We start from the raw sequence: 22,962 nt of genomic DNA on the forward strand, positions 1-22,962 counted from the left end.
GTCTCCGTGAGCGTCGCCTCGACGAGCGTCTTGATGTCAAAAGCCGGGTCCGGCATCTACGCTCACCATAAGAAATCGTCTGCGAATGGGCTACCATAGTACCAAGCTGTTGAGCGAGCAGTACGTGCGGTAGTTGTCTTCGAGGATCTTGAGAACCGACTTGGTCGTGAAGCACGAGTGCAGCGTCTTGTTCTTGCGGTTGAAGATGATCTTGACCATACCATCCCACTCCTATTCGCGCTGAGCATCCAACATGGAAAGAGGAGCCAAAGTACCGTAAAGTTGACGGGCGGCGGCGGGTTCTTGGGCTCGATACGCACGACGCGCGACTCGACCTTGGGCGGCGGGCGGAAGTTGTTGCGGCCGACCTTGATTAGCTGGTCAACCTTGGCGAGGAGCTGCGTGTTGACCGAGAGGCGGCAGTAGAGTTCGTCACCGGGGCGCGCGCTCAACCGCTTCGCAAATTCCTCCTGGAACATGACGACAGCGCAGCGGAACATGGGGCGGTGCGCGAGGAGCTTGAAGACGAACGGCGACGAAATTTGGTACGGCAAGTTGGCCACGCACACGTCGAAGAACGGCAGCTGGACCTTGATCGCATCGCCATGGATGATGTGGAGGTGGTTGGCGTGCTCCGTGTTCTGCACACGCTTCTGCACCTCGGCAATCATGCGCGGGTCGAATTCGACAGCGATGACCTTCTTGGCCTGCTCGAGGAGCTTGACCGTGATGTTACCCGTACCAGGACCGACTTCGAGGCAAATGTCCGTGCCGCGGATCGCCGCCTTGTTGACAATCTCGGACGCGATCATCGGGTTCTTGAGGAAATGCTGGCCCAAGCTCGTGTTGGGCGTCGCGAGCGTGCGCCCGTGCGAGTTCTGGCCCGAGCCCGCGGCCTCGGCCGTCGTCGCCTGGCGCCGGCGCTTCATCTTCTTCTCCTTCGGCATCTTGATGGAGGCGCAATATTCACACTAAGATGCTCGAGTTATTTGAATGGCCAAATGCCAACAACGTCCGCCGCGCGCTCATTGGCCAACACAATCAAGCGCTCGAAAACGGACCAATCCGATAGCAGCGTTGACCGCCATGATGCGATCTTGGCGCGTTGAGCTCACAAGCGCTGCCCGCAAGAGAAGCCTCCAGTACGCTAGCCGAGACGACCTCCAGCACGATCACAGCGCAGTCAAGTCTCTCGCTGCAGGCGCCGTTCAGCATCTGGACATGAGATGGACGCCCACACTTGGCAGGAAGAAGCTGTCCTTTCCAAGCAAAGCATCTGGACTGCATGAGGGGAGCATTGCCCGTTGCGTCGCCCAGCGACTGCGAGCGCAATGGCGAAGCGATGACCCTCGTGATCCGCTGGGACAACGAGCAGCAAACCATTCTAGGCATCGACGTGGCATCGCCGTGGCTGCGGTGGGACAAATAGCCTCTTCGTTCTGATTGGCTGAAACTCGCTAACGAGTTGGAAGCCGGAGCGCTGCGATGGTCTTGGCAGAGGAGGGCGGTCTGCCGGTCGCCATCTATTCCTCGATTGACCTCGGCCTCTACCTCCTCCTCCTCTCTGTCTTCATGGTCTTCTCCTTCAAGCGCTGCCAGGAGGCGACCGACGACGTCCTTGCGACGAAGGCCACGCGCTGGATGACGCACGCGGACCCGGCGCTCCTCGCCATGCCCCTCAACCGCATCGCGCTCGCCGGCAGCCACAACTCGGGCTCGTACGCCTCGCGCGCCCACGAGAAGTGCCACTCGGGCGACTGCGACGCCAACTTGGCCAAGTACATTCGGCTGCCGCCCGTCTCGTTTGTCGTCAAGCGCTGGGCCAAGGTATGTCTAGTCCGCGGTCATCCCAGCTTGAACGGCGTCTCTAGTGCCAGCGAGTCTCGATCTTGCACCAGCTTTTGCATGGCATTCGGTACCTCGACATTCGGCTCCAGATCCACGAGAGAAGCATCCACCTCTGCCACAGCCTCTGCTTCCTCGAGGCGACGAGCATGATCGACCAACTCGTGACCTTCCTGGCCGCGCACCCGCAAGAACTCATTGTCGTCGACATCAACCATATTTATACACACGATGCCGAAGGCCACACGCGGTTTCTCCACCTCTTCCTCTCGCGCGTCGGCCGCGCCCGCATCGCGACGCCGTCAAGCCACACACCGAGCTCGACGCTCGACTCATTCCGCAGCGCTGGCGTCCAAGTCGTGCTCATCTACCACGAGGCCGCATCCGCGGCGGCGGCAGACGTCTGGGGCCCCGACACGATTGTCTCCGTGTGGCCCAACGTTCCGACGGCCCAAGATGTGATGGAGCACGGGAAGGGCCAGCTCCTCGACGAGATGTCGGATGACGAGCCTCGGCTGCGCGTGCTGCAAATGCTTCCGACACCGTCTGGGAAGGACCTCACACGGTACACGTCCGTGCTGCGCTTCTCGAGGGCCATGGTGCGCATGGCGCCGAGCTGGCTGCTCTCGCTCTGCGCCGAGCACGCGCCTGCCTTGCGCCGCTGCAACATCGTGCTCATGGACGACGCGGTGCACGGCGGGAACGCGTTCGTCGAAGCGCTGCTCGAGCTCAACCGTATCAAGATCAAGACGTGGACCATCGACGTGACGGTCACGGATGGCAAGGCCGAGTAGCCTCTTGCGTGCAACACTTGTTCGCGTGGTAGAAGAAGGGCACGAGGAAATACATTGACATGCATGCTGCTCGCTTCACTTGCTCGACTTGCGCACAATGTCGTCGAGGGACATGGAGAGCTTGCTCACAGTCGGCAGCGGCTTTGCGGGCGCCTTTCCTTTCGAGGAGGCGGCGGCCTTGAAGTTGGTGGTCTTGAACGTTGTCGTGTCCTTCTTCGTGTGCTTGTAGTCGCGCTTCTTCGTGTGCAGCGCCTTGGACGGGCCATGCGGCTGCACCTTGTGTCCTACGGTGCGCTTGCGACCATTGACGTGGAATGTCGTTTCGTGGGACGACGCCTTGGATGGGCTTGCCGACGCGGACGATGACGTCGACCGCCCTTCGGCGATTGCCTTCTTCCGCTCCAAGAACTTGCGCAGGGCCTCTTCCTTGTTGGAGACAAGCTTGCCGCCGGGCCAGGCTATCCTGCGGGCGAGCACGGCCTTCTCGGCCTCGGCCTGGCTCGACTTGACATGCGCCAGCGAGATCATTGCGCGTCCTTGGCAAAACTTCTTTTGACGGTCGCAAGCCGCCGAAAAGCCACGATGTCATTTAAAAGCACACGTTCGAAATGCAACTTGGCGTTTGTATGAAGCCGGAATAAAAATGATCGAAATCCGAGCTGAACTGGCCATTTCGAAGAATTTGGCACCGGCAAACGGCCGCCCTGCTACGTGCACGGTCGACGACAGCCACGGCAGACAGCTAGCTGCGGAGGCACATTGGACGGGGATGACTTGCATGGCCACGACGGGGTCCTTCCGCAAGTGATGGCTTGGGAGAGGGTGCTAGCCTGTACTAGGGCACATCCGTGTACACGGCGAGCTTGGCGTGCTGTAGCCGCGATGAGCTCGTGCTGGTGCAGCTGACGACGGGCATACTACAGCTCTTGCCACGATGGTCATGAAGATGGTGGCGACCGAGTAAGGAACCAACGAGAGGATCGTGTTGAACATCGCACGCGTCGCTGGCTGTCTATCTATTTGTCTACAACGCGGAGGCCCATCGACTTGGCCGAGCCGATGATGTTTTTGCACAAGCTCTCGAGCTCAATGTAATCCAGCAGCTCGTCCTGCTGCTTGACCTTGGCGATCTCATAGATATGGCGAAGCGAAACCTGGCCGACCTCCTTCTGGCCCGTGAGCTCCGAGCCGCTCGTGACCTGCGCCGCCTTCTTCAGGAACCACGTCGTCGGCGGCGTCTTGATCGTGTACGAGAACGTACGGTCGTTCATGGCCGTGAGCTGGACGGGCACCGGGATGCTGGGCGTCAAGTGCGCCGTGCGGTCGTTGAACGAGCGGCAGAACTCCATCATGTTGACACCGAGCGGACCGAGGGCCTGACCGATGGCAGGCGACGGTGCGGCCTTGCCGGCGGCGACGCGGAGACGGACGACACCCTTGACGGCAGACATCGCTTTCTTCTTGATGAATGGACCGTGGCAGGCCAAGGAATGGTTTCGCCGCCTGTCATTGGTCGTTTCTAGATGCACGTCATTGGCCAAAATCCAAACAATGCAGCCAATCAATCGTCCCAGCCAGTGCAAAAACAGGATATAGTGTACATTTCAAGTCGATACTGTCCGCGCACGAGGGAATGACCGACCGACAAAAGCGCTGCGCACACCCCGCACGCTTATAGCGCAAAAGTGCATTACTCGGCGGCGCTGCATTTGAGAGCCCTCAAAGGCTAACACACGCGGCGTGACCATCATTTAACACTATTTAAGAACGTTGCATGTCAGGATTTTTAAAAAACGAAATACTGCGATTTTAAAACCGCGTTGCCAGCACGATGGCCGACGCGCCCGACTTCTTCAGCGGCCGCGGGCTGCAGTTCACGGACGACGGTGCGCCCACTTCGCTTGGTGCGCGACGCCACAGCCTCTTCGTAGTCTTCAAGTCTGTCGAGTCGTACATTGAAGACGGCGCGCAGCAGCTGGAGCGCAAGCTCGTGCAATCCAAGGGCACGGTGGTCACGAACGCCGAGGCCCAGTCGATCCACAACGTACGACGCCTCTCGCTACACGGCTGAGCCTTGCGTAGGGCACGAGCGAGTACATGCAGCTCGTGAGCCGGTCGTTCACCAAGAACTTTGACAAGTTTGAGCTCTACATCCTCCGCAATGTGTTCGTGGCGCCGGCCGACATTGCCGAGATCCAGCAAAAGTACCAGCACGAAGTCGACGCGAGCTTTACGGACGCAGCGCAGTGGAGCGAGGCCGACGTGAGTGCGCTCGAGCTCGAGTTGCACCAGCTCCGCCAGCAGATCCAAACCGCGACCTTGAAGCAGGAGCAATTGCACGCCGCGCAGGTCGCCCTCGACGCGCAAGTCACCAACGTCGACGAGCTCTGCCGCAGCCTGCAGTTTACAGAGGGCATGTCGGAAACCGGTAGGTCCAAGCTAGAGTCGCCATGCACTTACGGCTCGGTTCTCATCCTCTTGCTTGTAGTCGCACCGTTCACCCATCAAATGGTGTCGTCGGCGACGGGTCTTCGGGACGTGATCGGCACCATGCGCGGTTCGTAGCACAGAGGAGCCCATCGTGTCCTTATGATCTGCTTAGAGCTGCACCATCAGCTGCACACGGCCCCCGGGCGGCGAAGCGATGTGCCGTCAACGACCATTGACCCCTACGGTAGACGGGCCAAATTCGATGTCGCTGCTCAACGCTGCCTTGTAGACGACGTCGCGGCTCAATTTGCGAGCCATCGCGCCGCCGTGCGCATCTCGTCTGTGGACGACGTGGCGCAGGTCCAAGCGCGGCTGCAGTCCTCCGCGTAGAATTTGTGCACAAAATAGTCTTGTCTAGCAAATCTCGTATTTCTTACGCGTCTTGAACGCTGCCTTCCAGAAGCGTATGGCGGTGGAGTAAGATCTGGTTGAGAAACTCCGTGAACGACGACACTTCAAGCGTGAGGACGAAGAACGAGACGATGTACTCGAGGATGCCAAAGACAAAGAGGAGCGTCAGGAGCCCATAGCCCATGTACCAAAAGGCGTTGGAGAGCGTGTGGCTGTACAGCACCATGCCGATGCCGCCAAGCAGCACGGCAAAGAGACTCCCAAAGGCCCGCGTCAAGTGCGTGAAGCGCGCTTCGACCGTCTGCGCCTTCCCCGTCTCGAGCTCCCGGAGAATGTCGTTGAGACACGCAATTGCCGTCGACGGCGTCGCTGCCGGCAAGGCCACGGACGACACAGCGTGTGGCTGCTTGCGGTTGCGCAACCCGGACGGTTCGCCGGCCGGGACCTTTTCGCTATGCTCGTGAGCGCCATTGTTGTTGTTCTCGTCGTCGCCGTCGTGCGCCGTGAGCCGAAACTCGGCAAAGACGCCAAAGTGATCCGACAGCGGGAGCTCGTCGCCCTTGGTGTTGGTGAAGAACTCCTTGTACACGTTGCTCTCATGCAGCATCCAGCGCTGTGACTTGAAAAGGATGTAGTCCATCCGCATCGGAAACTCACCGGCCGAGAACTCGTTGTCGTCGGTCCCGAACGTGAGCCCTTCGCAGTCCTTGTTCTTATGGTTGTCGGCGAACGCATCGCGGAGCGCGACAAGATCGCGGACGATCTTGAGCACGAGCGAGTTGGCCGGCGAGTTGAAGTCGCCGCAGACCATGATGAGCGCGTTGCGCGTCGTCGCTTGGATAAAGGTTGCGAGCTCGTATGCCTGCGCCGCGCGGTGCGAGAGGTACAAGTCGCCGGGGCCTGGCGAACCCAAGTGGTTGTAGTTGGCGAGGAGGTGTGTCACGTACAGATCGGCCATCTCGGCGCCGTCCGGACTGTGGACGCGGAGGATCCCGACGCCCTTGTTGGCGATAAAGTCGGCTTCGTGCAGCGCATACGGCCGGCCCGTCAAGAGGAACGGGTGGTACATGGCCGATGAGAGACGAAACTTGGAGAGCACGAGGAGGCCCGTGCCAAATGAGTCGTGGCCGATCGGCAGCGGAAAGCCCACCGCCGGATGAAAGTAGTGCGAGTAGGCAAAGCCCGCGCGCAGCGCCGCGTGCACGATAATGCGCTTCTCGCGCCGGTGCCAGACTTCTTGGAGCGTGATAATGTCCCAGTCCTTGGCCTTCTCTTCGAGGATCGCACCGATCGCTTGGGCGCGCTCGGTGCAATACGGCGTGACTGGGATGCCCCACACGTTCATGGACAAGACGCGGATCTTGGTGGGCGCCGGCGCCGGCGTCGCGCCGAGAGGCGTCGGCTGGTGGAAGGGCGGCGTCGGCTCCTCCTCGAGGCCCACGGCCAAGAGCTCGAGGAGCACGCGGCTCCGGATGTTGTGCACCGTCTCGACCACGCCCATGGCAGCAAGTTTAGCTTTGAAAACGTTCGCCCCGTCAAGTGCGCCGCCGACTTTACCTTGCGACACGTCAGCGGTTTCCGCACTTAGCCGAGATCACGAAAATAGTGTATCGCATTTTGCGCAACACGTTGGCGCCATGCATAATAGTGTATCATTTCGTGTCGTTTACGATCGGCGGTGGGGCGCGAGTAACTCGCGTGAGCAAAGGTGTGCGAAGCTGTAGCTTCTCACAGCTATTTGCCCGTGCGACTCCTTTCTTGATCAGCTTGCATTGTATCTATCTTAGTCGGACTCAGCGCGGTCGATCTCTGGCCCGGATTTGTCGCTCGAAACCGTGGCCTAGCCAACAACAGCTCCCATCGTAAGCGGCGTCTTCGCGAAGACCGGCGGCGTCGGGACCAGGATGTAGCTTGGTCTGCGCCACCTGGTGCCTTCGCTGCAACGATTTCAAATCGGAATAGCGACGCCAAATCTAGGTTCGACACACTGTACTAGTACTGGGTGCACCCGGGACCCTCGAAACGTCATGACCGAATGAGAAGGCGCAGTAGCATGAAACGTTTTGGTGGCGGCTGCTCTCAATGCTAGTTGCTGCAAGAATGTGTCTCTCCACAACATTCTGTTTGAGACATTTCTTAAATTCTGTTTGACATACAGTGTTTTGATTGGCAAAGACTTCGTGTGGCATCTCGAACGTGCCATTCGGTCCAGCACGCCAACCGGTTTCAGCTAACCGTGACGCGTGCGCGCGTTTTGATTGGTTGATTCCACGCGGCGACCGTGCTCGGCCATTGTTATCGTGATGCTGTCCTTCCGCCTACGGTCCGGCGTCCGCCCGTCCGTGGCTCTGCGCTACCGCGCCCGCAGCGACCGGCAAGGACTTGTTCCGGCGCTCTTCCGCGCCCACTCATCGCTCCATGCGCCGTCGGAGAAGGAGGCGCCGGCCGAGGCGAAGCCAGCGTCCAAGCTCTCCGAGTTTCGCCGGCTCATGCAACTGTACGAGCCCGAGAAGAAGAACCTCGCCATCTCGCTCTCTGCGCTCGGCCTCTCGACCGCAATTACGATGACCGTGCCGTTCGGCATGGGCAAGATCATCGACGTCGTGACGCAACCAGGCGGCGTCGAGATGCTGCCGACGGTCTCGGCCGCGCTTGGCGGTCTCTTCCTTGTTGGCGCCGCGACCAACGTCGTGCGCATCAACATGATGAACATGATTGGCGAGCGCATCTCCAACAAGCTGCGCCAAGACACGTACGCGTCGATCTTGCGCCAAGACATGACGTTCTTCGACAAGACCAAGACCGGCGAGCTCCTCAACCGCCTCAGCGCGGGTTCGTTACGACCGCACATGATCTTGTCTTCTCACGTACAACCGTAGATACCGCGCTTATCGGCAAGGTGCTCAGTGACAACGTCTCGGGCGGTACGTCCGACTGCTTCATCTAGACCGATTTCCAAGCGAAATACATAGGCTTTCGCAGCATTGGCCAAGGCATTGGCAGCGTCACGATGCTCTTTGTCACGTGCCCAAAGCTCGGCCTTGTCATGCTGACGATCGTCCCGCCGCTGGCGCTGGGGGCTGTCTCGTACGGCCGGTACGTCAAGAAGCTCACGGCCGAAGTGCAGAAGCAGCTCAGCGATGCAACCGACCTCGCCGAAGAGCGCCTCAACAACATTCGCGTTGTGCGCTGGTACCGCCGCTCTCAGCTTCCTATTCATCTTATCCTGCGGACCCTAGGTTTGCCAAGGAGGAGCACGAGACGACGGCGCACGAAGCCAAAATTGCTGGCATTCTGAACCTCGCGCAGAAGCGGTCGCTCGCGAGCTCGACGTTCTTTGGCGCGGTGGACTTTTCCGTCAAGATGAGCATGCTCGCGGTGCTCGGCTACGGCGGCTCCATGGTCGCCGAGGAGGCACTCACGGTCGGCGAGCTCAGCTCGTTCTTGATGTACACGCTCTACGTGGGCTTTTCGTTTGCCGGCGTCTCGTCCTTCTACTCAGGTATATACACACGTACACGGGTAGTATCTCATGCAAAAACTGTAGACATCATGAAGGGCATTGGCGCGTCCACGCGTGTCTTTGAGCTCGTGGACCGGGCGCCGCAGGTGATTACGGCGGTGTCGCCCGAGCCGTTGCCGACCAACCTCCAAGGCAACATTGAGTTTCAAAATGTCTCGTTTCACTATCCCGCGCGCCCCGAGGCCCAGATTTTCGAGAAGCTGAATCTCACAGTCCGGCCGCACGAGACGCTTGCGGTCGTCGGGCCGAGCGGCTGCGGCAAGAGCACCGTCATGGCGCTCCTCGCCCGCTTCTACGAGCTCAACGGCGGTAGACACAATGTCCCCAAAGGTCGTCGACTCATCTCTTGGATCGCTTAGCGGGGTGCGGTGGCCGCATCTTGATTGACGGCGTCGACGTTGCCAACATGGACCCGCTCGCACTCCGCAGCATCATTGGCACAGTACGCCACACCTACGTTGTAGAACGGTGCGCGCATTTTCTCTTGTAGGTGAGCCAAGAGCCGCCGCTCTTTGGCGCGACGATTGCTGAAAACATTGCTTATGGCTTGACGGCCGACGACGACGTGTCACTCGACCGCATCATCGAGGCGGCCAAGCAAGCAAATGCGCACGACTTTATCATGTCGCTGCCCAACCAGTACGACACGCACGTCGGCAGCAAGGGCTTGTCGCTCTCGGGCGGCCAAAAGCAGCGCGTCGCGATCGCGCGGGCGCTCGTCAAGAACCCGCGCATTCTGCTCATGGACGAAGCCACGTCGGCGCTGGACCAGGAGAGCGAACGGCTCGTCCAAGACGCGATCGACAAGTACGTGCCCTTGTTTTGCGCAGCGCTATCTGGTGTTGACGCGGCGTAGGGCCAAGATGGACCGCACTGTCATCTTGATTTCGCACCGCCTCTCGAGCATTCGCAGCGCGGACCGCATTGCCGTCATCTCGGGCGGTCGCGTCGTCGAAGAGGTAGCGTCCCTACGCATCGTACATGCGCTCATGCTGACGTCGTAGGGCACGTTTACGGAGCTCGCGCAGCACCACGACAGTGTGTTCACCCAAGTCGTCTTGCGCGGTGGCAACGACCTCGAGTCGCTCTCGTAGACGACAACTTGTACATAAACAGGCGACATAGACGCACAAGCTTTCCACTTGCAGGCTCTTGGAGCATCCCTCACGACTGTATCAAGTTGAAATATGGATATTACTGCGGTATATTTTCTACGTGGCTGCTGTTGGACGACATACGACAAGGTACGTCACTGCGCCGACGCCGGGTGTCCCGTCGAGGGCGAGAACCTCTTGGAGAGCAAGGCTTGCGACACGACGCAGTGCGCCGACCCCACAGTACATGGTGGGCATCGCTGCCACGTTTGCGTCCAAAACGACTCGAATGCGGCGCTGCTGGCGCAGTCCCAGCGGGCCAATGCAGCCGCGCGGATAGCCAAACACATGCAGTAGTTCCTACGCGCCATGAGACGGAGGCTTATATGGGCGAACGTACGGCGTCGGTCGCGAGCGCGAGGTGGCCGGCGTCGACGCCCAGCGCGTCGGCCAGTGCCGTCGTATCGATGGTCTTTTCAAGCTCCAACACGACGGCGACATACGCAGTGGCTTCCGACGTGACGGCGAAAGCCACCGTCTTGACGATCGCGCTTCTCTCGAGCACCGAGGCGGCGTCCACGACCGTGAACGCAAGGCGCAGCGCCGTAAGGGCAGTCACAACATTGCTCTCTTGTAGAAACGGAACTAGACACCAACGTCAGCACTGCGACAGGCCATCGTCTGTGTACCGAGGTCGCGGCGGTCTTCGCGAATCAAGAGGCGACGGAGAAGACGCGCGGGCATGGTCACGGGCGCCGACGTGAGGTGGTTTTCGCTGCGCAGCGTGAGCACATCGGCGAGGAAGAAGAGCGCCAAGAGACGCACCGCGACGGCGTCCAGCGCTGCGTACTCGATTTGAGCCTACACCAGCATGAACGCTGCAACGTATCACAAATATTACGAACCAGCGTCAATGGCCGCACGCTCCAGTCGGAGCACTGCTGGTCCTTCTCCATCGTGAGATGTAGGCACACGCTCGCATAGGTCGCGAGGCCCCACGTCGCTGCTGCCGACTCGGTCGGGAGCCGAAGCAGCGCGAGCTTGCGCAGCTCGAGGCAGTTGGTCGTGTACGGGCAGACGCGGTCCATCACACTTGCGTACGTTGCTCGGAGCTTCTGCACGTCGCCCGCAAAGCAAAACCCGACGAGCAACAGACTCGGCGAGCCAAAGAGCACCGAACAGAGCTCTTCCATGAGCAAGAGCCCGTTGTTTGAACCGGCTGCGTCCAGTGCCATGGTGTCCAGGATGTACACGGCATCCGGGACGGCGAGCTGCAGCACCTGCACACGCTCGTTATCGGTGGCTGTCTCGTCGGCGTGCTGGCGCGGTCGCCACTCGCAGTCGACGCCGATTACGTGGTAGGAACCGTCGCGCACGAGGCGTTCGAGGTGCTCACGCAGCGCCCCGAAGGCGTCCGGCGTATCGACCAAGTGCACAGCGTCGAGAGCGCGGTGGACGGCGGGCTGGAGCAGAGCGCAGTGCGCTTTAGCGTCAAAAAGTGGCATCTCGGACGCCGCCTCGTCGGGTCGATGGGGCGACAGGAGCGCGAGGCCAGCGCCAAACCGCCGCGCAATCTTTGTCGGCAGCGAATGGCAGGTTGCAATGCACGAGACGAGCCGAGGTGTGCGCTCGCCAGTGCTGTCGAGCGCCACTTGCGCGTCAAAGAAGGCTTCCGCGTTAAAGTAGTCGGCGTGCTCCAGCATTGCGCTGAGAATGTTTATGACAGCCGCGTCGGTCCTACCGTGCATTAGCGCCCAGCACAGCAATGGTGCAGAAGACGTACCGAGGCAGCCGATACAAGGCGCAGAGGTCCACGGCAGCGGCGTTCCAGCGCGGGTGGGCGGCGGCCACCAGGGTGTGCACGGCACGTTGAAGCGTCTCGACCGGGACACTCGACGGGTCTGCAGAAGCGCCGAGCAGCCCCATCCCTTTGGCGCACAGCCGAATGCACCACCAGCGCTCGCGCAAGTCCAGCTGTGCATGCAAAAAGGTCTCGAGGCGCAACGCCGACGCCGCTTCGTGGGTCGTCCGCACCGCACTGTAGGCTTCGAGCACCAAGTGGCCCATGCGTAGCGTGTCTTTTGAGTCGTCGCTGCCTTGGACAAGCGCGATGACGCAGTCGACGAGGCGGGAAGGCATGGATTCCGCAGCTTGCAAGTAGCTCATGAGCACCGCCTTGATTGTTGCGTAGCTAAAGCTATGCGCAACCAGGTGGCTTTGCAACGCCATTAACAGCTCGGCCGGCGTCGACGGAAGGTCGTGCAAATGCAGCTGTCGCTTCTTGGCCGACGGCACGTCGTGCTTGAGCCGGACGCCGTCGCCCGTCATGCCCCGGCGCTGCTCGTACTCGCGCCCACCGGCAGCGTCTTTGGACTTCCGGCGCTTGTACTGGAGCGCGTTGGCCATGAGCGGCGACGGATCAAAACTGGGATCCATCACGAACCCGCGCGAGACTTCGTCGCCAGACGCATCGACCTCGGCGACAAGCACAGCGTTCTCCGACTTGTCAAAGTGAGCAGCAAGATGCGTAAGAAGCTGCTGCACCGAGAGAAGGTCGACGCGATCGAGGCCCATGAGTTCGTCTCTTGGCAGGTACAGCGACCCATCGCCCTCACGGAAGGCGACGACGGGCGCGAGCCAGCGCATCTTGGGGAGGATGGCAAAGGTGTGCTTGGGCGACGTCGTCCGCGGGAGGTCGGAGGATGGCGCCGACGTCCACCACCCGCGCCGATGATCGAGAGCCAGACCTTCGCACAACGGAATGCGTTGCACGTCAAAGGTCGATGCGAGCGTCGTGAGCGGATAGAAGAGCGCGCCTTTTAGCACCATGTACGAGGTGGGCGCCATGGATGCTTCTGGGAGCTCAAAGTGCGACGCCATCCAGCGACGCACGGCCTCGCCCTTGCTCATGCTCAGCTTGCGCTCGATTTCGATCGCTCGCCACGCGAGGTTCTCGCCCAAGTGCGGCCCGACAAAGTGTTCGAGCTGGTATGGCGGCCCGTGGCAGAGCAGAAAGTACTTGATGGACGCTTCCCAGTGCATCGGCTGCGCACCTTCTTGGCGAAACACAAACTTGAGCTGTCCGACCGTCTGCATCGCATGCTTCTCGTTGCACACGAGCTGCTGCCCGACCGCGAGGCGCTCGACGCGCCACGATGGGCAAAAGCGCAGCCAGTACTCGAGGAGGCCGGCATAGTAGACGCCAAGGGCAAGCGAGTTGGCGTCCCGGCGCTTCTCTACTTAGACGCGTGTCGATCAATGAAGTTGCATGCATCGTCGTACGGAAGAGAAAGGCCACGAGCGGCGCTGGGTCGGCGTCCAGGGCCGCTAGCCATGCGAGCGTCGACGGCTGCGCAAGGACGTCGTCGGACATGGACGCAGGCAAGACGCCCAGCTCCTCGGACAGCAGGTGAGGGCTCGCCATGGCCCAGAGCAGGTCATGGACCACCTTGGACGTGTACCCGCGCAAGGACGACTTCATCTTGTGCCCAAAATGTGCACACAGTATCCGGCAGGACGGAATATCCGGATGCGATCTCGATCTTGAGCGGTCGCGGTGCGTGTGCTTGCAGCCTCAGCGCTGGCACTTGCGAGCGACAGCACTCCCGAGACCACCGAGAATCAATTGGCGAGAGGGTCCTCCCTCAACATGCAAGGCAACAGCACATTGCGCCGCGAGAATAAGCATCCCGTAGCAGCCCGCAGGAATCGGTCTACAGCGCCGAGCCCCAACCCTGGTCCGACGGACGTTACTAGGTGGCACCTCGAGTAGTTGCGAGTCTCGGGATCAGCGAGTACGTGGAGCGCTCCTTCTTCCGGGTCAAGTCGAGATGCGACGAATCATCGCCACGGCGTCGCTGGATGATGGCGTGATCGCGGGTCGGCTGCTAGACACGCGCAGCTCATCACATTGTCATATTCTTATCCGGATGGCGCCTGGCTGCCATTCAAATTGCGCAGGCTGGTGCAATGGCGCGTTCGGATTGGCTCGTCGCGTGGCCTTGTGGGCGCGGATATTAATTTCGAGAGGTTTGCTCGGTGACACCGCGTGCGCGGTCATCATCTTCCTTTCAGCCGTCGTGCCGGACGAAGATCAGTCGTACGCGCTTGGACGTCGTCGTAGAGCCGAAAATGACGTTTACGCCCGTCGCCAACCAAGACGCGCTCTCGGTGCAAAACCCGAGCCGACATGTCGCAGTCGTCGACATCGTCGACGCGATCGGCGAGAGTGTGCAGGAGGCGCTCCGCCGCGTCGTGATGGCCTACGGTCGCGACTGCGCCGTTGACTGCAATGTACCGTCCGACGTGGAGACTCGATTGGCCGCTGCCGAAGCTGCCAAGGCGGCGGCCGACGAGAAGGTGGCACTGCAGTCACTCTTGATCAAGAAGCTCAAGCAGGAGCTCGTGCGCGAACGGACAGTGGCGTTCGAACTGCAAAAGGACCGCGTCGCACCGCCCGCACCGGCAGTGAATGCAGGACTGAAGGACGAACAGGGCCGCCCGAGCGTCGACGCGTCGGCGGCCACCAGCGCCGCCGACCCGTGGGACTCGCCACCCAAGCCGTTTGAGACCAAACCGCCCACCGCGCCGGGACTCCTTGGGTTTCGCTTCTACTCGGCCACGCCCGTCACTGACGATGACGACGATGCGGAGCAAGACCCGCAGGCGTCGCCGTCGCCGCTCTCGACGTCGTTGCGCAACAGCAACATGGGCCAGTTCCTCCCGTCCTCGCTCTTGGACTCGCCGTGCGTCATGCCGGCGACGGCCGCGACGATGCATTCGGCACTGCTCACCAAGTTGCCGACGGCCGACGCGTTTTCGCTCGACGGCGCCAAGCCCGACGCCGAGGCGAAGGACCGGTCGTCCTTGAGCAGCCGGCGCACGACGAGCAACAGCTCTAACGATGACTCGGTGGACAGCGACGACAGCAGCGCGAGCAGCAACAACAGTACGCTCAGTATGCTTCAGGAGCTTTTCGATGGCATCAGCCTCGACGACCTCCAGGACGCTCTGCGCGCGAGCAACGGCGAGGTTGCCAAGACCATGGATTACCTTTTAAAGCACCACGCGTCGCTCAAGCCCAGTGTGGCGCCGCTGCCGGCGGCCAAGCCCGAGTTTCGCGCTGCGAGCAGCAACTGGAAGACCGAGATGTGCATGTACTACCTCCAAGGCAAGTGCAACAAGACCCGGCGGACGTGCTCGTTTGCGCACGGCGAGTCGGACCTCGTCCGCAACCCGAACGTTAGCGCCGCGAACAACGCGACGGCGGTCAGCGCCAAGGTGCCGGCGGCGACCACGCCGGTCTACAAGACGCGCCTGTGCCCACTGTACCTTGAGGGCCAGTGCCCGAAGGCGCGACGCGAGTGCCTCCTCGCGCACGGCGAGAGCGACTTGGTGTTTCGCGAGCCGCCATCCCAGAGCGTTGTCAACGTGGCGCCATTGCCGCTGCCCAACCCCGCGCCGCGCCTCCAAAACTACAAGACGGAGCTGTGCTACTACTTCCTCAAGGGCTGCTGCAACTACTCGACGGACGAGTGCCGGTTCGCGCACGGCGAGGCCGACCTCCGCACGGTCGAGAGCAACACGATCGAGTGGGGCGCTATGGACGCGACGATGCTACTGCAAGGCAGCACGCTCGAGTACCAGCTGCAGTACCAGCAGCAAGCGCCGCACCACCACCACCACCACCACATGCACCCGACGCCGCCGCCACCGCCGCCGTCCACGTACCGCTACATGGTCAAGGACGAGATGGCCAAGCGCCGCGTGACGCTGCCGGCGCGCCGCGACAGCCTCAACCACCTCCCGACGCCGCCGCAGTGGTCGACGCCCGCGTACGACTACTAACTGTACAACAACACCAAACCTGTCTGCCAACTCTAAACCGACTATAGATAATATAAATATATATACAATATAAACATGCAGACCACAAACAATGACAATCACAACTCTTCGTTTCCCGCCCACCCGCGACCTTGTACGCAGGTATGCACGTCCAAAGGGCGCCCAACGTTACTTGCCCTCGTTGGGGCGGGGACATTCCCTGTTTGCGATACAGTATGGTCCGCACACAGGGCAAAGGCTGCTGGCCAGTGTGGGTTTTGAACATTTATTTTTATTGCGCGATCATGAGCGGGTCCATGGCGGCCGACGTGTGGCGCGTCGAGGTCAAGTTCCAAGGCGTCTCGGTGAGCCTCGTGGGGAAGCTCCCCGCGGAGAAGCGCCACTATCTGAAGGACTTTCCCAAGAAGCTCAGCGTGAGCACGAAGACCAAGTACAGCGCGGTGCCCGGCACGAGCTTCTTCTGCAAGTTCGCGTCCAAGGACGCGAGCGAGCTCTTGGCGTACCTCAAGCGCAAGCGCATGGCGCTCTGCGTGAGCTTCCCGTACGCCAAGTACATCTTCACGCTGCACCTCGTCGCGCCCGTGGATCTGCACCAGCTCAAGAGCCTCCAGCGCTTGAAGCGGACGGGCGCGAGCGTCGAGTCGCTCTGCCGCGACGACGACGGCGTGGTCATTGGCGTCATCAGCAAAGAGATCAACAAGGAGATCGAAGACAAGCTATTGCAGAAGAAACAGAGCCTCGCGGAGGCGGCGGTCAAGGCCAAGACGCTCTCGACGTCGTTGAACGACCCGCTGCTCGAGCTCGACATGCTCCTTGAGCGCCTTCCCGAAACCAAGTCGGCGATCGAGGTACGCAAGGACCGACTGTCCATGTGCTGACGATGCTAATGCTTAGATTTGCATGCGCTTCATCCTCAAGCAAGAGCATGGCTTTGACAGCATTTGGCGAAGGATCTTGGCGGCGACCGAAGCGCTCGAGCACACGAAAGGCAAGTTGAACGTCATCTTCCTTGCGCACGAAGTGTTTCGCAAGGTGCGTGGCGGCACGAACGACGAGCACGGCAACAGCCGCCTCGCCTCGTCCCCGCTCGTCCTCGCCTCCGAGAAGGTGCTCTACAAACTCCTCGATCTCATGGACGACGATTGGAAGGACCTGGTAGGCTGCATAAGCTCCATTCGACTGCAAAGGCTCATGACGCCCTAGACCGTCGTGCGCGAAATCCTCGTCTTGTGGCAAAAGTGGCACATCCCGTTTGAGCGCCCGACCATGGCGCTGGACCTGCCGTTCGACGCGCTCGCCAACTCGACGGCGTCGTCGTCGCCCATCAGCGACCTCCCGTCGTCCGCGTCGCCGCAGGTCGCCGAGCTCATGCGCAAGCACAACATCACGCCGGGCGCCTGGGAGATCTACCTCTCGCGCGCCAACGAAGACGAGCTCTATGAGATCGACCACGTCTTGACGCTCAACGAAGCGTACGCCAAGTTCCTGCCTGCGAACGCGCTCGAGAACGACTCGAGCAACCGGCGGTACTGGACCGACCAGTTTCTGCACCGGTACGTCAAGAAGAACTTCAAGCAACTCATCGACACGCACCACAATTCGGTCGAGCCCGAGCAGATGCGCACGTCCGGCGAGGTCATGCAAGAGGCGCTCGTGTGCACATGGGACTTTGACGCGGAAGCGACCAAGTCGATCTTCCACAGTGACGCGTGCCTCGTCGACGAGCTCTGGCGCAAGCTCGAGGCGCGCATGCCGTGCGACAACCTCAACGCGTACGTCATGAGCTACCTCAAGCGCTGCAACCACACGCTCTACTCGCAAAACCCCGACTTTAACAAACTCGTCGCGGTCGTCGAAGCCCCCGGCGATGTCGACTTGAGTGAACTCAAGCGGCTTCTCGGCGTCGTTTGGACGCTCAGCGAGCGCGCCAACACGGCACTGGACGACCTCGTCGACGACCGGCTCCTCACGGTCGCACGCACGGCCGTGGCCGCCGCCAAGGACGGCAAGGCGCTCAACGTGTCGCGACTCATTACGTTTCACTTTGCCAAGCAGATCAAGACGTCGAGCAAGGGCAAGTGGTGGTCGCCGCGCATGAAGTCGACGATCCACGAGGCGTACAAGCGCAGCGCCAAGACCGAGGCCAAGCAACTGTACGTTCATCGTTGTGTATCGCTCAGTTCTTATGGCCATCGATGCAGGCACTTGGTCAAAGAGACGCCGCCCGAGCTCACGGACGAAGAGCTCGCCGCGCTCAAGGCGTCCATTCCGAAGCCGCCGCCGCTCAAGTTTACAAAGGTCAAGCTCAAGGACATCCAGCGCACAGAGTCCAACATCAACGGTACCATGGGCATGGCCATTTCGGGCATTCCCAACTCGGGGCGCGGCATGTTCAACCTCTCCAAGCACCCGTGGCCGGCCTTCTCAGTCGTATGCATCTTTGGGAGTCGGCGCATCTCGGAAGAGATGCACCACGACGGCCTCAACAAGGTCGCGCGCTGTGGCGAGGTCGGCGAGACCTTTGTCGTCGTCAACGGCGAGGTCAAGGAAGTCGACCGATTCGTCGAGCAGTATGGCCATCGGCTCGTCGAGTACGACGGCCTCGTCGACGCCGAGGGCTCCATGGGCGGGTTCCCCAACGACCGCGTGTACGAGTACCCGGAAGACGTCTACTGGGACGCCTCTGGGTTCTACAACAACTCGATTCTGTGTCCTGGCTGCATCGTGGACCCGACCAAACCCGACTCCAAGATCGTGCTCGACCAGCTGTACGTGGTGACGTGGAAGGAGGTGCCGCCGATGCACGAGTTCTTCCTGGCGTACGGCACGTCGTACTACGAGGACGACGCGAGCACGCCACACGATGAGAGTAGCGGCGTCAAGAAGAAGGCCATCAAACGATAGATCATAACCCAATAGACCCAGTGAAATGAAACAGTTGGTGGTAACTACGCTCAAAACGACCCTGTGGTCACGACGAGGTCACGGGCTGCCGACAGACGGGACACGTCGTGCTCTTTGCGAGCCACTGCTCGGCGCACGGCGCGTGGAACACATGAAGGCACGGCAGCTGGACGGCGTTGGCGTCGTCGCGGAAGCTCGTCAAGCACACGGAGCACTCGATGTGCACCGAGACGGCGTCCGTGATGCGGAGACCGTGGAGAAGCGCTTCGATGGTCGCCGACGCTTTGGCTTCGCGTCGGCGCGCGACCTCGAGGAAGGCGTCGAGGGCGGTCCGGGCCGCGTCGAGGCTCGGGCACTCGGCGTCGCGGCCGTTCGTGGCCTGGATCGTTTCGTTCAAGTACTCTTCGACGCCAATCGTGCGCTGCGCGGCCTTGGCATCCAAGGTCATTTGCGTCGCCTCGAAGCGAAAGCAGATGCGCCGCGCTTGACGGGGCATGCGGGCCTTGGCGACGCGCCGCAGTGGGCCACAGCACGCAAAGCGCCGACACGTGCTGGCGCTGACACACCCCTTGATGCTACAGTGCAAGTCGGCGACCTGGTGGTACGTCTTGCGCAATGCCCAGCGGTCGGTCGTCGCGCGGTCCGAGACAAAGACGACGAACTCGTCGTCGAGCGTCTTGACGGGCGAGATGCTCTTGACGGGCTTGGGCGGCGACCCCGGCGTCACGCGCACCGCGACCACGTGCTCGTTGGGCGCGCTGTCGGCGACGGCGCTCGGTGCATCGGCGCAGCCGTCCAGCGATACAAACACCATCCTCGTCGAGCTATCTTGGGAACTGAACATAGCAACGTGGAAACGCCAAACATGCTATCTGCTGATTGGTCGGCCGCTCACCGTCCTTGCCCACGGATCTGCCACGTAATCACGTTGCCTCTCTTCCAAGGTCCAAGCCGCTGTGGACGACGATATCTCGTGGCAAAGCAAGCACTGCAGCAGGCTCCACGCCAGGGAATGCACGGCTGCGGTGCAGGATCTCGGCGGCGCGCAAAGGCGTCTGTTCTTTTTTGACGGGCGTTATCGTCGTATGCACGCAGCCAAATTCCTTCTCGCAGGACTGCCTGCTTTATGCGAACAAGAACTCAAGATCGAGCAATAGAAACTATAAAGAAGCCGGGAGATATCGGGGTTCGAAGCCTAGGCCGCGACGTAGCTGTCGAGGAGCTCGCCAAAGTACATGGTCTTGTCGCTACTGCACGAGCCGACGATCGGCTCGCTCGGGTTCGGGTGGAACGCGACTTCGTTGACGCTGCCAGAGTGCCCCGGGAGGTGGTACCGCAGCTCGCCCGTCTCCGTGTCCCAAATGTACACGTGGCGATCGGCGCTGCCGCTGCCGACGTAGCGCATGTCGGGGCTCCAATTCGCGCGAATCAAGTTGCGGTCGTTGCTGTGCTTGGCGCCGTAGTAGATCATCTTGCAGCGCGCGCCTTCGCAGAACGGACGCACGTCCCACTTGCGCAGCGTGCTGTCCATGGCGTTCGAGAGCACAAAGTTGCTGTCCGGACTCATCTGCAAGCTCGTAATGATCTCGCTGTGGCCTGTGAGAATGTCGACGGGCCCGGCGTCGGCCTTGCGCATGTCCCACTGCTTGACAAGCCCGTCGACGCCGCCCGAAAAGACTTGGCTCGAGTCGGCGCCAAAGCAGACCGCCGTGACCTGGAATCGCTCTTCGATCGTGGCGACTTCGCGCTTGAGCCGCGTATCCCAAATCTAGACGCAAATCAGTACCTGCCATTGCATGCGGTTAATGAGATGACCTTGATCGTACGGTCGTCGCTGCCACTGACAAGGAGCTGCGGACCCTTGGCGACGGGGCAGACACTGTTGACAATGGCCGTGTGGGTCTTGTAGTTCTTAAGGCGGCGGCCCGTCTCGGCGTCCCAGAGGCCAACGGTCTTGTCCGCCGAGGCCGACACGAGCATGCTGCCGTCGTACGACCATTGCACCTGGAGCACCGCGTTCTTGTGGCCGCTCAAGACGTTGTAGTTGGTGCATTCGCCGTAGACGTTCCAGAGAAAGATCGACTTGTCAAACGACGCCGAGGCCGCGCTCTTGCCGTTGGGGCTAAAGGCCATCGAGTACACGGCGGCGCTATGGCCCGAGAGAAGCATCGTGGGCGCGAGGAGGTCGGACGTCCGCTGGCTGCTGTCGGTCTTGGCGCTGATGGTCACGACCTTGGCGTCCACGGGCACGATGGCCGAGCTGCGCGGGAAGGTCTGGTTCTCATCCGGGCGCGCGCGCTTGGCCAAGGCCGTCGTCTCGGCGTCCGGCGCCGATCGCTTGTCACCGCCCATTTCCTCGCTGTAGCACCGCTGGGCACGAACGATGGAACGTGGTGTTGCGCGAATTAAATTGCACTTGCTTTTTGTATGAGATCCTGATTATTTTAATGCATGGGATATTATTGTTTGAGATATAGACAAGGTTATGCTGCGTTAACTTCCGTTAATTCCTTGTAAACGCGGTAAAGACCTCTGTATTGCATTAATCTCCCGTCGAGAAAGTCAGGTTGGCGGGTTCGCAGAGGCTTCAACCGACGTGCAGTGCCCTGGAGCATGCGCGGGAGGCAGGCTCGTGGCCTCTACGTCCCGAAGCAGCTACAGAGACATGGGTGTATAGTGTTTAACGTCTCTAACTTGATCGTTTAACGTCAAGAACGGACGTATAACCGTATGCAAAGGCTATTTTTGCGTTGAAGTCTTTCCAGCGCCTGTCGTCCATGGCTGCTGCTGGGACTGACCTCTACTACGTACCCGAGAGCTTGAAGCGCGAATTCTCGACGCACGAACTCGCAGAGTTCTTGGACCAGGTACGGGTAATACGTTCGCTAAGCATCTCCATTCGGGTAGTTTAAGGCGTTTGACACGAGTGGGGACGGCGGCATCGGTCGGGTCCCTTGCATTGTCACGCAGCTGAGCACTGAAGATGCAAGCTAGATGTCAACGAGCTCTCGACGATGATGGCGTCGATGAACGTGCACATGGAGCGCACCGAGGTGCCGCGTGGCCGACGTACGCCTGGCGCCTCATTCATATACGATGTACTAGCTGCAGCAGCTCATTGCAGCCGTCGACGACAACAACTCGGGGCAGATCGAATTCACAGAGTTTGTGCGGGTACTCTTCTTGTTTCTAGAGTACACTCGAAGTGGGCGTAGATGATGAGCAACCTCCGCCGCGGCAAAGCCAACAAGCTCGGGCGGTTCATGCAGCTGGCGAAACAAGCGTTCGAGATTCGACGCGAGTACACGGCGACCGTGGCGGCACCGATTCCAGGCTGCGTCATTGTACCGTTCCCAAGTACGTACTTGGTAAAGTTGAAAGATTGAAACAGTGGAGAAAGAGGACATGCGGCAATGGCACGTGCACATTGCGGGGCCAGAGACGTCGCCGTACGCCGGTGGTCGCTTCACATTTCACTTTGAGTTTGCCGTTTGCGTATTCATGTTGCGATGTACCAAGAGCGCGCTGCTAGGTTTGGGCACGAGTACCCATACGAGGCGCCGTCCGTGCGCCTCCTCACGCGCGTGTATCACGTAAACTTTATTGTGCTTGTCGACGGCTCCGCGTCGGCCGAGTGCCTCACACAGCTGTGGAACCCAGGTTGGCGCTTTTGCGATACATGAGCTCTGAGTAGACGAACGTAGATTGGCGCAGTCGCGACCTCATCGAGCGCATTCAAGCGCTCCTTCTCGCACCCGACCCCTCGCTCATGGAACCAATGTACAACAGCGCCGAAGCGCGGCTGGAGCTCCAAGGATTACGCTACGCAGGCACGACCGTTCGCAGCTTTGGTCTCGACTGTCTTCACCTCTTCCACACCGACTACAAGACGTATTGCAAGCACGCGAGGGAGACGACAGCCAAACACGCGATGCGTGCATAACCCACGTCTTTAGAGTTTACACTCTTTTGAAAGATAGCGCAATATCGACCTAGATTCCCCCAACGTGGTTGACATGCAGTGGTTGGTGTGAGTAGAGGCCGTCAACGGCAAGAATACGGGCAGGAGAGCGCCAGAACGCAGAGTCACCGATAGCTTTTACATTCACGTAGC

The 22,962-nt window shown here is 60.6% G+C and overlaps 13 protein-coding genes across 14 annotated transcripts in view; 6 read left to right on the forward strand and 7 right to left on the reverse strand.

The window, feature by feature from the left end:
* Window positions 1–947, reverse strand: part of SDRG_05369 (16S rRNA (-N6/-N6)-dimethyltransferase) — a gene marked incomplete at both ends in the record, with an annotated part of 2,242 nt that extends 1,295 nt beyond the window's left edge. Inside the window, 2 exons of the mRNA XM_008611082.1 lie at window positions 95–231; window positions 276–947. Of these exons, the coding sequence (XP_008609304.1) occupies window positions 95–231; window positions 276–947 (809 nt within the window). The remainder of the gene's footprint in view (window positions 1–94; window positions 232–275) is intronic.
* A 447-nt stretch (window positions 948–1,394) lies between these two features.
* SDRG_05370 (hypothetical protein) lies at window positions 1,395–2,912 on the forward strand. Its single transcript, XM_008611083.1, has 2 exons — window positions 1,395–1,827; window positions 1,872–2,912. The coding sequence occupies exons 1-2, from the start codon at window positions 1,486–1,488 to the stop codon at window positions 2,637–2,639; spliced, it is 1,110 nt and encodes a 369-aa protein (XP_008609305.1). The 5' UTR covers window positions 1,395–1,485; the 3' UTR covers window positions 2,640–2,912.
* On the reverse strand, window positions 2,715–3,167 carry SDRG_05371 (hypothetical protein; the record flags this gene model as incomplete). Its single annotated transcript, XM_008611084.1, has 1 exon — window positions 2,715–3,167. One exon carries the CDS (start codon window positions 3,165–3,167, stop codon window positions 2,715–2,717), a length of 453 nt encoding a protein of 150 aa, XP_008609306.1.
* Window positions 3,168–3,574: 407 nt separating this feature from the next.
* On the reverse strand, window positions 3,575–4,138 carry SDRG_05372 (50S ribosomal protein L11). Its single transcript, XM_008611085.1, has one exon. The coding sequence runs from the start codon at window positions 4,088–4,090 to the stop codon at window positions 3,656–3,658; it is 435 nt and encodes a 144-aa protein (XP_008609307.1). The 5' UTR covers window positions 4,091–4,138; the 3' UTR covers window positions 3,575–3,655.
* A 303-nt stretch (window positions 4,139–4,441) lies between these two features.
* On the forward strand, window positions 4,442–5,568 carry SDRG_05373 (hypothetical protein). Its single transcript, XM_008611086.1, has 6 exons — window positions 4,442–4,525; window positions 4,571–4,683; window positions 4,722–5,067; window positions 5,128–5,196; window positions 5,242–5,313; window positions 5,359–5,568. The coding sequence occupies exons 1-6, from the start codon at window positions 4,471–4,473 to the stop codon at window positions 5,457–5,459; spliced, it is 756 nt and encodes a 251-aa protein (XP_008609308.1). The 5' UTR covers window positions 4,442–4,470; the 3' UTR covers window positions 5,460–5,568.
* On the reverse strand, window positions 5,478–7,024 carry SDRG_05374 (hypothetical protein). Its single transcript, XM_008611087.1, has one exon. It carries the CDS (start codon window positions 6,979–6,981, stop codon window positions 5,503–5,505), a length of 1,479 nt encoding a protein of 492 aa, XP_008609309.1. The 5' UTR covers window positions 6,982–7,024; the 3' UTR covers window positions 5,478–5,502.
* A 728-nt stretch (window positions 7,025–7,752) lies between these two features.
* On the forward strand, window positions 7,753–10,208 carry SDRG_05375 (hypothetical protein). Its single transcript, XM_008611088.1, has 9 exons — window positions 7,753–8,312; window positions 8,360–8,404; window positions 8,453–8,672; window positions 8,720–8,982; window positions 9,028–9,312; window positions 9,363–9,445; window positions 9,494–9,810; window positions 9,860–9,962; window positions 10,008–10,208. The coding sequence occupies exons 1-9, from the start codon at window positions 7,784–7,786 to the stop codon at window positions 10,095–10,097; spliced, it is 1,935 nt and encodes a 644-aa protein (XP_008609310.1). The 5' UTR covers window positions 7,753–7,783; the 3' UTR covers window positions 10,098–10,208.
* Window positions 10,179–13,596, reverse strand: SDRG_05376 (hypothetical protein). The gene is made up of 6 exons (XM_008611089.1): window positions 13,380–13,596; window positions 11,881–13,333; window positions 11,003–11,834; window positions 10,787–10,958; window positions 10,498–10,742; window positions 10,179–10,457 (listed from the first exon to the last, which is right to left on the reverse strand). Exons 1-6 carry the CDS (start codon window positions 13,576–13,578, stop codon window positions 10,215–10,217), a joined length of 3,144 nt encoding a protein of 1,047 aa, XP_008609311.1. The 5' UTR covers window positions 13,579–13,596; the 3' UTR covers window positions 10,179–10,214.
* A 533-nt stretch (window positions 13,597–14,129) lies between these two features.
* Window positions 14,130–16,042, forward strand: SDRG_05377 (hypothetical protein). The gene has a single exon (XM_008611090.1). The coding sequence runs from the start codon at window positions 14,229–14,231 to the stop codon at window positions 15,942–15,944; it is 1,716 nt and encodes a 571-aa protein (XP_008609312.1). The 5' UTR covers window positions 14,130–14,228; the 3' UTR covers window positions 15,945–16,042.
* Window positions 16,043–16,203: 161 nt separating this feature from the next.
* SDRG_05378 (hypothetical protein) lies at window positions 16,204–18,894 on the forward strand. The gene is made up of 4 exons (XM_008611091.1): window positions 16,204–16,792; window positions 16,839–17,099; window positions 17,148–18,097; window positions 18,146–18,894. The coding sequence occupies exons 1-4, from the start codon at window positions 16,229–16,231 to the stop codon at window positions 18,846–18,848; spliced, it is 2,478 nt and encodes an 825-aa protein (XP_008609313.1). The 5' UTR covers window positions 16,204–16,228; the 3' UTR covers window positions 18,849–18,894.
* Window positions 18,895–18,915: 21 nt separating this feature from the next.
* Window positions 18,916–19,662, reverse strand: SDRG_05379 (hypothetical protein; the record flags this gene model as incomplete). Its single annotated transcript, XM_008611092.1, has 1 exon — window positions 18,916–19,662. The coding sequence occupies one exon, from the start codon at window positions 19,660–19,662 to the stop codon at window positions 18,916–18,918; it is 747 nt and encodes a 248-aa protein (XP_008609314.1).
* A 332-nt stretch (window positions 19,663–19,994) lies between these two features.
* On the reverse strand, window positions 19,995–21,253 carry SDRG_05380 (hypothetical protein). Its single transcript, XM_008611093.1, has 2 exons — window positions 20,664–21,253; window positions 19,995–20,616 (listed from the first exon to the last, which is right to left on the reverse strand). Exons 1-2 carry the CDS (start codon window positions 21,198–21,200, stop codon window positions 20,044–20,046), a joined length of 1,110 nt encoding a protein of 369 aa, XP_008609315.1. The 5' UTR covers window positions 21,201–21,253; the 3' UTR covers window positions 19,995–20,043.
* Window positions 21,254–21,601: 348 nt separating this feature from the next.
* SDRG_05381 lies at window positions 21,602–22,869 on the forward strand. 2 transcript variants are annotated; one of them, XM_008611094.1, is made up of 8 exons: window positions 21,602–21,715; window positions 21,756–21,792; window positions 21,843–21,901; window positions 21,954–22,022; window positions 22,064–22,205; window positions 22,249–22,330; window positions 22,381–22,508; window positions 22,553–22,869. In XM_008611094.1, the coding sequence occupies exons 1-8, from the start codon at window positions 21,626–21,628 to the stop codon at window positions 22,789–22,791; spliced, it is 846 nt and encodes a 281-aa protein (XP_008609316.1). In that variant the 5' UTR covers window positions 21,602–21,625; the 3' UTR covers window positions 22,792–22,869. The 2 variants fall into 2 exon arrangements, with proteins under 2 accessions (XP_008609316.1, XP_008609317.1); XM_008611095.1 differs by having other exon boundaries at window positions 21,954–22,016.
* Window positions 22,870–22,962: the final 93 nt, after the last annotated feature.

This window comes from Saprolegnia diclina, assembly GCF_000281045.1.
Source record: "Saprolegnia diclina VS20 unplaced genomic scaffold supercont1.14, whole genome shotgun sequence".
Lineage (NCBI taxonomy): Eukaryota > Oomycota > Saprolegniomycetes > Saprolegniales > Saprolegniaceae > Saprolegnia > Saprolegnia diclina.